We start from the raw sequence: 14,193 nt of genomic DNA, 5'->3' as shown, positions 1-14,193 counted from the left end.
GTTTTGATCAGTTCGTAGCACATTCTATTTTTTCGCTTATAATTACTATTACTGGACAATACTTAGGAATCCTGTAACTTTGACTCCTCTACAAGATCAAGACTATATGAATGGGCCCACATTTCTTCCCATGTGGCATAAACTGGCACCTGAATTTGCCATCCCTGGTTAATTATGTACCGGTACTTCCAGCCTTGGGTACTAACCTTTTCCTCGACGGCCCTTCTTCAAAATCTGAAGAGCTAACATCGTTGCTAGTTGAGGACACCTGGGATGCATCGTCCTTCTCATTCTCTGACTGTTCTGACGCTGGTCCTAATCCCTTAGACTGGTCATTACCAAGGAGCCCTACAGGTGAGAAAAGGGGACAAACACTTAAATACATCGAATCAGGAAGCAGCACTTTACCACAGTAACTTCTATGTGTTTGGCTGACAAGATTGTGGGTACAAGAGGAGTTTTCAAAACTGCACCCTATTTTAGGCCTTTTAGAAGAGTGAAAAGCCAAACAAGGAAGCAATTTTAACAGTAGGATATCCAAGCAGAAATTTGGAATCAAGTGATATGTATAATTTAGGGTTCTATTTTAATATATGTAAACATCTTCTGTGCACAAAGAGTGGAAAGGAGTATCAATTATTATCAAGTCAAACTAGTTATTTCTAAATGTTAAACATTTATTCCACAGATACTGAAATCTTCCTTGGAATTTCCTTCAGGAAACAGTATGTACCACACAATTAAACACTATCTTGAAGCTTCACCTTAGACTAGAAATCCTAATACATACTGTTTTGTCTTCGGAACCAGCCAATACTTAAGATTGTAACCAGATTTGCCGTAGGTCGTCTCAGAGGCTAAGGACCATGACCTAAGGGTTTCTACCTTTAGTAGCAATGGATATTCTTCCAGGGACAAAAATGAGGACCCTAGGGTGAGGGCTGCTGGCCCTCAGGGGGCTCCAGAAGCAATGATATAGAACTGCTAAGTGATGTGGAACTCTTTCAACAAGCAAGCTGTAAGGCCATGCTAGTGAGTAAAGGCTGAATAAAAAAGCCTTGCTGTCTACTGTTCAGACCTCTTTGAGTCTACAGATGTAAAGTAGGTTCTACAAGTGAGAGGATTCGCTATATAGGCTTGCCTGAGCAATACTGCAGTCACCAGCTTTGTGGGTTTCAGGAACTGGGTGGCACTGCTTGACATAATACCTGCAGTTTCATGGGACAAGCATTTGACTTGAAGCCAAAAGTACAGGATGACCCCTTGCCTTTTTATTTTTTTTGCTTGTTTATTTCTACCAATTTTATGAGCGCTTTACTCCATTATTAAACAGTACCATCTGAATGGAGAATGGTGATTCTTGATGATCTAAAAACTTCGAGGAACACAGCATTCTATACACAGTATGTGCCAGCATGTTCTAAAAGAACACAGTACAACCAAGTAACAAAGCCCTGGGGCCTGCTCTGTTTATGCACACAGTGCCCCAGTTTTTGGGGGTCTTTTGAGCACCATTTCAGAGAATGAGTAATAACCCAAGGTTCACAATTTAAACAATGTAGTGCACAAAAATGGCCATTCATGGCTATTCACCTATACAAATGAGGTTTTAACTGTTATGACTAGTATAGTATGAAACTGACAACAGATTTCCCAAAGAAAGAGGAATTGTGGCAAGTTTGCAATGTGAAACAAAAAAGAAAAACAAGAAACTCAGCAGTTCAGAAGCCTAAGAATTCAAAGATAGGGGGCTGAAGATTTAGCTCAGCGACATAAGCGCCTGCCTTGCAAGCAGACACTCGTGAGTTCGATCCCCGGTACCGATAAAAAGGAAAAAGACAAAAAAAAAAAAAAAAAAAAAAACCCTAGAATTCAAAGACAGAATTACGGCCAACATTTCCGAGAAAAGAACTGTACTATGCATCAGAGGAGCTGCCAGTGTGCAGCTATCAAAAAGCTGAAACAGAGCTGGTCCACATAAAGAAAAGAATTTTAAATTTTATAAAACTTTAGTTTTATAAATGAATTATAGTTCAACAGTACTGGCCATTCGAAAGATGCAAATTAAAACACTGAGATTTCAGGGCCGGGGATTTAGCTCACTGGCATAAGCGCCTGCCTTGTAAGCAGGCAGTCGTGAGTTCGATCCCCGGTACCGATAAAAAGGAAAAAGACAAAAAAAACCACTGAGATTTCACCTCAAATCAACCAATAATAAATGCTGAAGGGGCTGTGGAGAAAAAGGAACCCTTCTCCATTGTTAGTGGGAATGCAGACAGGTGCAACCACTGTGGAAATCAATGTGATGATTGTTCAAAAACCTAAGATTAGAGGTCCCATTCAACCCAGCTATTCCCCTTCTGGGTATCATCCCAAAAGAATTAAAAACATACCACAGTGATATATGTGCACCCACGTTTATAACAGCACAATTTATAATAGCTAAATCTTGTAAACAACCTAAATACCCATTGACTGAGGAAAGGATAAAGATATGGTGTTTCTATATAATGGAATACTATTCAGCCATAAAGAATGATAGACTGGACATTTTATAGTAAATGGATGCACCTTGAAAACATTCTCATTAGTGAAATAATGACACAGATGCATGATCATTGCACTGTTTCATTAGTATGATACGGAAAAGGCATGTATTTTGTCCCAGAAAGAATGACTTCAGCCAAACAACAACTCAGACCATACCTGCCTTCATTTTAACCCACTGTGAGCCATTCTGAGTTGACTTTTGGATGTTTTAAGAAATTTTTTAATGTGCTATATAAGGTTTGGGTTTTTTTTTTTTAAATGCATGTGGATATCTCGTTCCAGTATACTTATTGAGGGTACAATCCTTTCTCCTCTAAATTGCTTTTGCATCTTTGCAAATCAAAAGTCTATTATGTGAGTATTTTAGGACTTTATATTGGTATCTTGGTCCTCTATCTTGTTATCAGTGCTGTTTTGTCTTGATTGGTGTTAACTTTGTGGTAAAACGTGGGATTGAGGAGGGTCAGAGCTCCAATTTTGTTCCTTTACCAAAGTTATTTAGAATATTCTGAGTCTTTTTTATTTTCACAGAAACATAAGAAACAATGTTAATTAATATGAAAAACGATACTAACCATTTGAAAAAGGATTGTTTTCCAATCTTTGTTTTCTTTTCATTCTTTTATGTTTAATTAAAAATAATGAACTGTAGTATTTCATTAATTTCACACAATGTGTATTTCAGATGTACTATACATCTGAATCAAATACATTAAAATTAACTTCACCTGCTTATTTTAATTTTCAGTAGCTCTACAAGTGTATGACTTAATTTGTATTTCTACCTATCAGCAGTACTTTAGAGATTTAATACAGAGATGAAAGGGAGGACCCCCAATCAGTGGAATAATAACTTTCAGCACAAGTTAGAAATGGATCCAGGATCATAATTTATGACCCAAAAAAGATGCACCTTAAATTTTAAATGCATCTTGTATTTACTTTTCTTAACACCTACTATATTGTCAGGAGACATGAGCATAATCCAACAAAATCTAAATTCTCATGAGAGGAAAGAGAAAAAGTTGTATATTTGGATCATTCAGCGTGTGCACAAGAAGAAATGTCACGTGTATTTAGCAAGGACCAAGCATTAGGGGAGGACTGTTGAATAGAAATCAATACTAGATGCCAATAGCAAATGTCAGTAATACAAAGAACAGCAAAAGAGAGGTTTCCAATGTCCTTAAAACTCAAAAACAAGATAGTGGAGAAGCAAGCAAAAGTGCGAAGAAAAAGCTCTTGCAAAGCTTGGGAAATCATGGGAGGAAAAAAAAAGGATGATATGCTGTTAGGTGAAGATGGATAGAAATGCTCCTGAGACCTTAAGGACTTGCCAAGCAAGCACTGAATGAGCAAATGAATCATTTAGTATACTACAGTGAGAAAGGTAAGCTACTGGATTGACAGCTTTAATCTTGTCCTTACAGAAAAGAAGTAAAGAACAAGTCGTTTCTCCAATTTGGGCATGCATGAGAATCATCAAAAAGGTCTTTTTCTAGCTAAAATTCCCGACCTTGAGAAACACTCCTGCAAGAAACTGTACTATGGTGTGAGAAGACCTACACCTAATTACCCTAGAAGCTAGAAAGCTTCAGGCCAAGTATGAATTAATCCAGGCAGCTATGATGATTTTACTGTATCAGCTAGAACTTTCAGGGTGGCGTCCACCTTTTACCAACAGTCTTGTGAAAGTTCGGTCTGGCTCATAAAACTTGTCAGCAAGGTTGTAAGAGTCCATTGATATGATAAACACAGACACAAAACTTAACGGGTTGGAAATATTGGAGAGAACTTATAATGCTCCCCAAACAACTAAGTACAAACTCAGGGAAACTTCATGCATAGATCTTACATGAAAATGAAAACTACTGGGAATTTTAGTTGGCTTTAGTATGAGCTCACTGTGATGAGTTCAAAGAGATGAAGCCACTCTGATTCCAAGGCACAACTGAGCCACATGAAAATGGCTAATAGTGACTCCATTGTCCTCTTGGTTCCCTCTGACTGGAATCCTCAGGGCCCACCATGCTGCACCCCACCCATTCCATGGAAGACCAGTGAGTAGTGACCTGAACAGGGTTGCTGCCTGAATCAGTCACTCTCCAGATTCCTAAAATGGGGCCCATACACAGAGAATTCATTGCCTGTTTGCAAATTAAAGGGCGCTGCTTTCCCTGGTCTTTATGAGGGGGCAGGATTGACTCTATCCTTCAAAGGATCAACTTTCTCTATCTGAGCACTCTCATTCTGTATATATTAGCAGGGCGAGAGGGATTATATTTTTACCTCAATAGTCTACATGGCTGGATAAACCAGGGCTTTTTATTTTTCTCAGATCCACTCCCCTTTCTCGCATCTCTATTATTCTTTCTCACATTAATTATTTTTTATTTCCATTTTGAATGTTTTAAACCAAATCATACAGCCTGCCCAATCTAGGAGAGCTGGGTCAGCGAGATGGAATACGATGCCACAGGGCAGAATGGCCATTATTACAGCACTGAAGGAACTAATGTGCAATGCCTTTTCTTTGCCCTAACACAGCTCTGCTACCAGTTTTTTAAATTATTATTTTTGGCCAACAAGAAATAATGAAATGGCATCCCCTCCTTCACATACTCAGACCATTTTTTATTTTTGCAACCCTCCCTGAACCAACACAAACCTTTATTGGGGAGAGGAGGTTAAACAGAGGAAATTGAACGGCCAGAAGATTTCATCTCTTCACATTAGCATTTGTTCTCCTCTATTAATATTCAGTAGGTTGAACTTAAATTAAACCATGTCTATTGTCTTTCACAAAAGCAATAAATACGAGCTGAAAATTTCAAATTACTGCAGTAAAGACAGCTTGGGGACGGTGCTCACAACCTCAGCTAGACAGCATCAGCTGACAAGAGCAGTGTCAGGTCCAGGATACACCACTCCTCACCATGATGCAGCACCCAAGAAATCACATACACCCAACCCTCCCGCCAGAGGTTCGGAAAATGCAGAAGCTGTGTATGCCATCTCCCAAACTGGCAACAAATGAAAAAGACTTCCAAGGGCTGCGCAAGGAAATGCAAGAGAACAGGCAGGCCTTTTTCTGAATCTGCAATTGCAAAAGAAAGGAGCAATAAGATTTCCGGTTGCAGACTGGAGTTACTAGATGCATGATTACCTCCCTGCTGCCTTTTCTTGGAGAAGCTAGGAAAACTGAAACATAACTTCAGCCAAAGATTCTTTCGCTAAGTAACTTCTAAGCAGCTGATGAGAACAACTCTGGATGTCAAAACACAAATATGTCAGACAGCTGTAACACCTGAAAGGGGGTGGAGGGAAGGGGAGGGGAACAGCCCACGTATCCCTTACAATTTTATACAATGCTCTAGGTGCAGTCATCACTGGTCCTTCTCCACAGCTACACATATATGACAGAGTACAAACTGAAGGAAAATCCACTGTCCTCATTCCAGAAAACCAACGCCGATCAAAAAAAGGGTTAAAGAGAGAAGAAAAACAAGGAGGGCTTTGAAGCTATTCCAGTGCTTCGCAAACATCTGGAGCACACCAAACTTATTAGCATATTAGGGAGAGTCAATGTATTTGGCTTTGTTGTGGAAGCCATGTACAAAAGGTGATTCGGTTTTACAGAGTCAATGCCGTCTGTCACCCTGTCACTGTGAGACAAGGTATCACATTACATATTAAACAGACAAGCATCCAAAGAGGGCTTTCATTTTCTGCAGCAATTTCTCAGTGTGTGTGTTTGTGTGTGTGCATGTGTGGGGGCAAGCACATGCGGCGCTGAGTTGGGAAGAAAATGACAAAAAGCAGCCCTCTTGGTTGAGACCCTCTGAGGTAATCACAATGCGTGCTCTGCCGCCATTACTAGTGAAAAAATAAAAAGCCTGTGTTCACTCAGACTTTGAAAGAGAAATTGGATTGTCTGCTTTTCAAACAGTGTAGGCATTCTGATCCCAGGCCGGCGTCCTGGGCCAACAGGAATGTGGAAATTAACTCCCATCCTACACACTGGGGTCACAGCGATGCCTCCAACACAGCTCAGGGTCCAGGACGAAATGGGACGGGGCAGAGGTCTGCAGAGCCCTGTGCAGGCCTGGCCACTGACACGGTCACCAGATCAACCGACTGATACGGCCAGCAACAAATGACGACCACGAGGCAGAACGTCAGTGGTTCACTTACGGTCAATGAGGCACAAATGGAAATGGTTTTATACCTCAAACTGAGGGAAATAATGATTCTTTTCTCTCATGAGAATGGGGCCTCAGCAGTCCAGGGCTCCCCTTTGTCTCCTCTCCGATTGGTTATGGAGATGCCCACTCCAGTCAAGAAAATGTAATCAACATCCTCTCTGGCCATGATGCCCCCCAAAAGAAACAAACTACAGGGGAAAACTCCCCCAAAATATACAAGTAGATATAAATACTGATTTATGGTCACCCCACAGGAACCCTCTGACCATCAGCAATTTCTGTCCCAAAGCCATTCTTTGGCAATCTAAGTATTCTATGCATACACAGCTTTTTGAAAAGAGGTGTCAGATAAAAAAAAAACAACTGACAAACTGATCATCAATATTGAAAACTTGGGCCACGAGGTAGGCCGGAAAATGTCTGACCCTATTTTCAGAATCAAGATAGAGGCCTGAGATCCTGGAGCCCACAGACCATTTCTTTGCCTTAAGCCATGAGGAAAAAAAAAACCCAGCAAAGTTGCACAGAGGAAAGGGTAAGCAGATTACTGTCATTTCTCAAAGAGGCCCTGTTCTGCCTGTCTAGTCCCCTGTCCCCCCCGCGCATGACCAACACCCAAAGACAATTATGCCCTCCCATCCCCACTTCCTAGCCAATACTCGTAAGAAAAGAAAATACTCCTCTCTCAAGGACAGAGTCTAACAAAAACAGTAACAACAAACAGCAGAGCTTTCACATGACATTCATGCAGTCAAAACACAGGCCAACAAACAAATGAATCTCAGTAGGAAGGAGCTGTGAGCCTCAAGAAAGATTTCCAGACCAGCCTGCGAGTTTCTCTACTCCATGATTACAAACATGAGTATCCTGCACTTCTCATTTTGGCTTAATTCCTCACTTCTTCAGGTCAAGGTTTGTCCTCCCTAACACTGTACCCTCTTTCTTTGATTTCCATGCACAACACGACACACATGGCAATCAAGCAAATACAGTTTAAAGAACACTGACTACATTTTAAACACCTATGTTCCACAATGACAAGTTCTGCTTCTGCATCTCATCACCAAAACTCTACCATCCCAGCCCGCAGCTCTTCTACACCATCCATGTCCTCAATACCCTTCTGATTTCACATTAACAAACCTATGCCTACCAGGCTGGCAGCAAATAACCACCAAAAGTGTGTCCTTGGAATTTCCAATTAATTAAAAAGAGCCACCCAACACGGTGGCACGGTGGCCCAAGGCTGACTGCCGCAGGAGGTCAAAAGATGCCTTCCCCATTCTGACAAAAAGTTCATGAAAGGCAAAATTGGGCTTAGGCTGGTGTGGAAAACAAGCTGTAGAACAATGGCATCATCACAGCAGAGGAGAGAAGCACCATATGAAGTACAGGTAAACACAAGAGTGATAAGGTTTTTATTAAAATAGAAAAATTAGATAAATGAGATGAATGCGTTCTTTTGTTCACATCAACTAGCATGCCAAAACTTGATTTTATATATCATGGAGCTTGCATGTCTCACAGGGAGATTTCCACACACATAGCATGCTAACAGATAGCTAATGATATTCTACCTTTAGGTAATTACAACCTGTGCTTGTGTTTAGGTCTTTAAAGCTTAGCATCGTTGAATTCACCCCACAAATGTTAAGTTTCCAAATGAAACCAGCTCTCCAGATTTTAGCAAAGGTCTCTAAAAATAGGCAAAGATGGCTTTCACTCCAATCAACAAGCACCATAAAGTTAGCAGTTTGCGTCCTAATCTGTGATGATACACAGGCAAAATTCCACATACTTTATGTCTTGCCCAACACCATAATTTATGGATAAATTAAGAGCAGTACCTTTCCCCGAAACCTGAGTGGCTGCTTTTATGATCCAAAAGGCCCTGCAGGAAGTTCTAAATTAATGTTTATCTGTACAAGGACTGGGAGAAACTGCAGTTCTCCCTGTTTCCTTATTAAGTCACTTGCATACAAACAAATTATCTACTGACCCACTTTTCAGATGAATATACTAATAGGATCAAGTGGTCCAAATCAAAGACCAAACAAAATTTGCTGCCGGAAACAAGTTCAGGGAGGCCTACTGCCTTGCAGAGTCAACTCTTACCAATGCCAAGGTACAATGGAAGCAGACAGAAGGCAGAACTAGAGGAATGTGGTGGCCATGAGGTCTGCAAAGGTCTGAGGCACCCAAAACTGATGGCGCCTAACACGCATCTGAGTTTATACAGTAATGCAAATATTGACTGACGCACAAAAATATGGAAGAGGGAAGAGCACTCCACGTTCAAAGCATTTAGGTCCAACCAAGAATTACCTGAGGCCTCAGGATCCATTCACATGCCTCAGTTTCCTCAGTCTTTTGAGGGAAAGAGAGAAGAGGAGGTAGATAAAGGATAAGGGAAAATGAAACCAAAAGTGCTGTTTATAAAGCACATCAGAGCTAGCGTGAGGATGGACTAATTAACTTTAAGCAAACATCTATTTTTAAATGCTAGGAAATGATCACATAAATTGGTAATAAAATAAAGGGATCAGCTATAGGTGGATGGCGTTCAGTCCCTCGAGAAACGACTACATTCATACGAGCCTGGCTAAAACTGCAGATTTGGCCAAAATGGTCAACAGAGCTTAATGCTTTAAAAAGCGACATTAATTCTCTCTTGTAAATTTCCAGTGCCTTTGCAGGAGCCACCATTGCCCCTAGGGAGGCTATCAAAGCCAAAAGAATATTAATATTACACAAATCTCAACACTTTTTACATACTGTTCACATATACACATACACATATAGCACCTTGCCATCCATAATGGATTTAATCAGGACCCCAGCAAGGAAACCCACAAAGGCCTATTTCTCCAACAAAGCCATACCAGCCTGAAACAAATCTCGAGCTATTTGGTTTTTATTTTATTCATAGGAACAGACCTTCTATCCCAGGTTCCTCAAGATAAGCCACCAAAAACTGCACCTGACAGACCCGTGGAGCAGCCATCCTCAGAGCCGGATCATTGCAGAGACACACAGAGGAAGAAGGACAGAGGGAGGGAGGGAGAGAGGAGGGAGGAAGAGCGCAGTGAGGCAGGCTCCGGAGCACTTGTCAACAATCCTCCCCTGTACGTAATAAGCAAGCGGCGGTGCAGATTCGCGCGGCAATAGGACGGGCCAAGCAGCTATGGGGCTGAGGGGGAGGGGAGACTGCCGCGAGAGAAGGTTATTTATGTGCCTGGGAGGGAATCGAACACCGAAGAGGAGGGGTCTCTGCCTGGCTTCCCACCCCCCACTTTCCCAGCTTGATAAATTAAAATGAGAAAAAGCAAAAGAACAGACCGACCGGCTTTGCATCCTGCCATTTCCCCAACCTGCAATGCAGAAAAAAATCCAAGATACAGATTTCTCTAGCGTGAGGGGAGGAGGGAAGGCGACACCTTGTAGGACAGTCACAGTTTAATTGTCCACACTTCTGTGTCCCCCGGCCTGTCAGATGTTGTGCTTCCCCATGCTACTCCCTCCCGGCCCACACCCTACCCCTAATGACGGCGGGATCCAGGGCACAGTTTCAATGGCATCTCTTTTTAATATCATAATCTGTGTCATTCAGCACTTGCCTTTTATTTATTTTTATTTGTTTTTTTGGCTGGGAAACCTGGGCAGCTCTCCAGACAGACTGCAGAAATCTCTTTCCTCTCGCTCCTCCTCCAGCCCACCCTCCCCCTTCCTACAATTCCTGCCTCCACCAAGCTTCATTACTTAGGAAGGCAGCCTGGGCAGGCAGGGCCTAGGCGCAGGCCACCTCGCCCTGCTGGTGCGCCAAGCCCCTCCCCACGGCACATAAATTGATCTAATCTAATCAAACAGAAGCTGTTTTCCCTCATTGTTTCTTGAGGATCTTTCACAAAACAGGCTCTGTGGCCTGGCAGCTGCTGTGAGGGGTGGAAAAGGCAGGAGTCCAACTGGCCTCAGATAACTGCAGCACACATCTCTTTTTTGATTTTTCAAGTCCATTCTTTTGAAGCTTTTGAAATGCATCTGGCAATGATGATGTGTAAAACACATGGTCTCAACACTACTCACAAGCTTTCCTTTATGCCCCTGGGGGGTGAGGGGATGGTGGCCAAGCCCTCTAGGAAGCCACAGGGCACTGGAAGTTTGCCTCCAAGACTGACCCAAGGGAACCAGGAAACTCATTACTAGTACTTCTGGTTGGTTGTTTCCGAGTTACTACTCCATCTCAGGAGCCCCTTTGGAATTCTAATACTTCAAACACATTAACTCACTTCAATCTTGGAAAACCTTGAGGCAGATGCTAACTTTGCTACATAGTAATGTCACCTGGCTAGGTGTTAAAGAGGCTATTCATTCTGGTCACCACGATGAGCTTCTTTTTTAAAATCCCCATGCCAGGTATTTTCTGACAAAACAGTATCAAGATATAGCAGACACGTGTGTCAATTACGGGAGGGGCCTTGGGGCTATGGTGAACAATCTCCCCACCTGGCTGATCAGGGACTTGGGGCTTAGCCAGTTTGCTTCTTAACAAAGACCACAGAGCTAGTAATCTGCCTGAGGACAGATGGGATACTCAAGAGTCCTGAGTGCGGGGTTGCCCTGTGGGCCTACCCAGCAGGGTACTCTCCAGGGCAAAATGGTCCCAAGATGCTGAGCAAATGTGTGGCATGAGCCACATGAGTCACACCCAGTCAATTAAAGGGCAAGTAGGGGGCGAATGTTTGGCTTCTTTCCCCATGATTGAGACAAGTCTTTTGGTTCCTTCGACAATGAGAAAAGCACCCAGAGTAGAGAATAGGGAAGGAGGCAGCAAGCAAGCAGCTATTTTGATAAATGCTTATCCTGAAGGAAATGCTAGTAATTAAGCTGAAACCTGGGACATAATGAGGTTTGAAACCATGTGGATGGACAGCTGGTTCTCCTCAACACGCCAGCTCTTACACTCCAACGCTGAACCTGCAGGAGCACTAGTGACAAACACATCTGCCCTTTTCTATTACCACTGATTCGTCCTCTTCACACAAACTAAAGAGAAAGTGGGTTTTTAAAAGATGACACAAAGTCCATCATCATCAGTCTTGCCGTAGATATGGGGGCATATTTGAAAACCTTTACTTATGAACACCAAAAGGTCTCACACTATTCAGACAATGTGCTGCTCCCTCACTAAAGGGGAAACACACACACAGTACCAGATTAGACCAAGTAACATCCTCTGGCATGCAAAGAATAAAAACAGGAACTACATTCAGCTTAGAAATCACAACACAACTCTCACTGTTTACATACTTAAAATTGGAAAGGGCAGAAAAGTCGAGGAAGAGCTGGCGCTTGGCACAGGCCTGTAACCCCAGCACTCAGCAGGCCGAGGCAGGAGGATATATCTGTGAGTTTGAGGCCAACCTGGGCGACGCAGTCTCAGTGAATCCCAGACCAGCCTGAACTGTGTATGGAGACACTGTCTCCAAATGAAGAAAGTTGGGAAGGAATTTTTGTTGGTTCCAATTTTATGTGAGCAGTATCAACATCTAACTTCTGATATTCAGATGTCGGAACACCTTCCAAATCATATCAAACTCCCCCAAATATGGCCAACTTCAGTCTTCTTCCTCACTTTTTATTTAGTAATATAAATACTCTCACTCTGCCACAAACTCAATTACTAAAATGTTACCTAAACCACTGCCTATGAGCTCCCCTTTATCCCAGTTCATTGATTTTTTTGAAGTTATAAAATATACCCATAGCTCTAAAGTCCAAGCTATTTCACTGATTATAAACGTTACCAAAAAAAGTTTATTACAGCAGGAATGGGGGTTTTCCTTTTTCCAAGGAGACATTAGGTTCCTGAAATCCAGCCATGAATTTGCCTGTCAATCATGTTCATTGTTATACAATGGAGTATTTACAATCCACAACTGATGAATTTCGATTAGGTCACATTTATTTTGTTCCTTTGTTCAAGGGCATCTCAACTGTTCTGTGTATCCCTGTTCTGCAATTCCTCTGCAGGTCTCCTTTCTAAAAAGCATGGATTCAGTTTCTCCCAGATACATACCAAGTAGTGAATTTAGTGGAAATCCTTCAATATGAAAGTGTTCAGATCTGTAAGATGAATGCCAAATTAGTTTCCAAAGCAGGAAACAAGTTATTGCCTATGCACCAGTAAAGATGTCACTGGGATCTCTTAAACATCTATACAAAGACCTGAACACTGAACTCAAAATGCTGTTTCAGAAAAGGTCAAAATTTCACAAAGGATCCCATATCCAAAAAAAGTCTGTGCAGCCTGCCAGATACATGGCAGCCTTCCACCTAATTATCACCTACACCCCAGGATGTCTGAGGACATATTTTGTCTCTTCTACAACCAATCATATACCTGAGCATAACCACTTCATTATCACCAACTTGGGGGAATTCCAACAAACCTACCAAATGCACTTTAGCATTTCTAAAATGTGTAGGAGCAAATTGCAACTAGTATTTTGCTAAAACTAAGTCACGTATGTCTTACTTAAATTTGGATATCTAAAATACCCTATGCTGCCATACAAGCATAAAACCTATTTAATTCACACATTCGTCAAAAATTCAGCACATTTTTTGAGGCTTGCTCACCCCATTCCAAGGAAAGGCACGCTTTAGAATCATGTCACATCGGAGAGGTCTTATAATCCACCTCTGCCTCCAAATGCTCTTAAACTTCTTGCTACCCATGTAAGTAATACCATACCCAAGTGGTGCCACCTTACCACTGGACTTCTGTGAAACTGACAAGAAATTCCCACTCAATTGCTGATAATGAAGGACAGGGGAAACAATGTGGGTTTCCCTATAAGAGAGTGGAAGAGTGCATGCAATGGTAGAGTCTGGAATTTTCATACAAGAAATAAATACTTGTAATGCTAACCCTGCACTAGCCACAGCTAGTCAGTCCTCCATATATGAAGCCAACCAACTGTAGATTAAATATATTTTGAGGGAAAAAATTTTGTATCTATGCAAAACATGCAGACATTTTTCTCTTGTCAACATTTCTTGTATATGCCATATAACGGCTATTTAAATAGCACTTAGATTATAATAGGTAATAATCAATGTAGAGATGATAAAGTACCAAGGAGAAGCCATGCAGGTTATTCCAATCTTTGCAAGGAAAATTCCTTGTATGTCATCTATGAGGTCCAGGCTAGCCTTTAACACACAAGTCTCCTGCTTCAACCTCCCTAAAAACTGAAAGTACAGGCGAAAGTTACCATACTCATCTACACCATTTTATAACAAGGAATTTGAGCACCCATGAATGTTTACATCTGCAGAAGACCTTAAACAGTTTTGGGGAGATAACTGTATTTTAACCTTTTCTGGCTCTGGGGCCAAATTACAAGGTATTGATCTTATTACCTAGGTTATAATG

General features: G+C 41.7%; 1 protein-coding gene across 3 annotated transcripts in view; it reads right to left on the bottom strand.

The window, feature by feature from the left end:
- Jarid2 (jumonji and AT-rich interaction domain containing 2) overlaps positions 1 to 14,193 on the bottom strand; it is a 226,800-nt gene that overhangs the window by 91,151 nt on the left and 121,456 nt on the right. Inside the window, exons 1-2 of one of the 3 annotated variants that reach the window (XM_005003278.4) lie at positions 9,693 to 9,886; positions 207 to 348 (exon numbers count right to left, since the gene is read on the bottom strand). The exons of 1 other annotated variant lie outside the window; for it this stretch is intronic. In XM_005003278.4, coding sequence (XP_005003335.1) covers positions 207 to 348; positions 9,693 to 9,759 — 209 coding nt within the window. In that variant the 5' untranslated portion in view covers positions 9,760 to 9,886. Of the gene's footprint in view, positions 1 to 206; positions 349 to 9,692; positions 9,887 to 14,193 lie in introns of those variants that run through there. One more of the 3 variants, XM_003468848.5, reaches the window with a different exon arrangement.

This window comes from Cavia porcellus, unplaced genomic scaffold, assembly GCF_034190915.1.
Source record: "Cavia porcellus strain 051 isolate PalLab524CR breed Dunkin Hartley unplaced genomic scaffold, mCavPor4.1 scaffold_13, whole genome shotgun sequence".
Lineage (NCBI taxonomy): Eukaryota > Metazoa > Chordata > Mammalia > Rodentia > Caviidae > Cavia > Cavia porcellus.
Note: the sequence above shows the minus strand (reverse complement) of the source record. Positions and strands in the feature narration are given on the sequence as shown.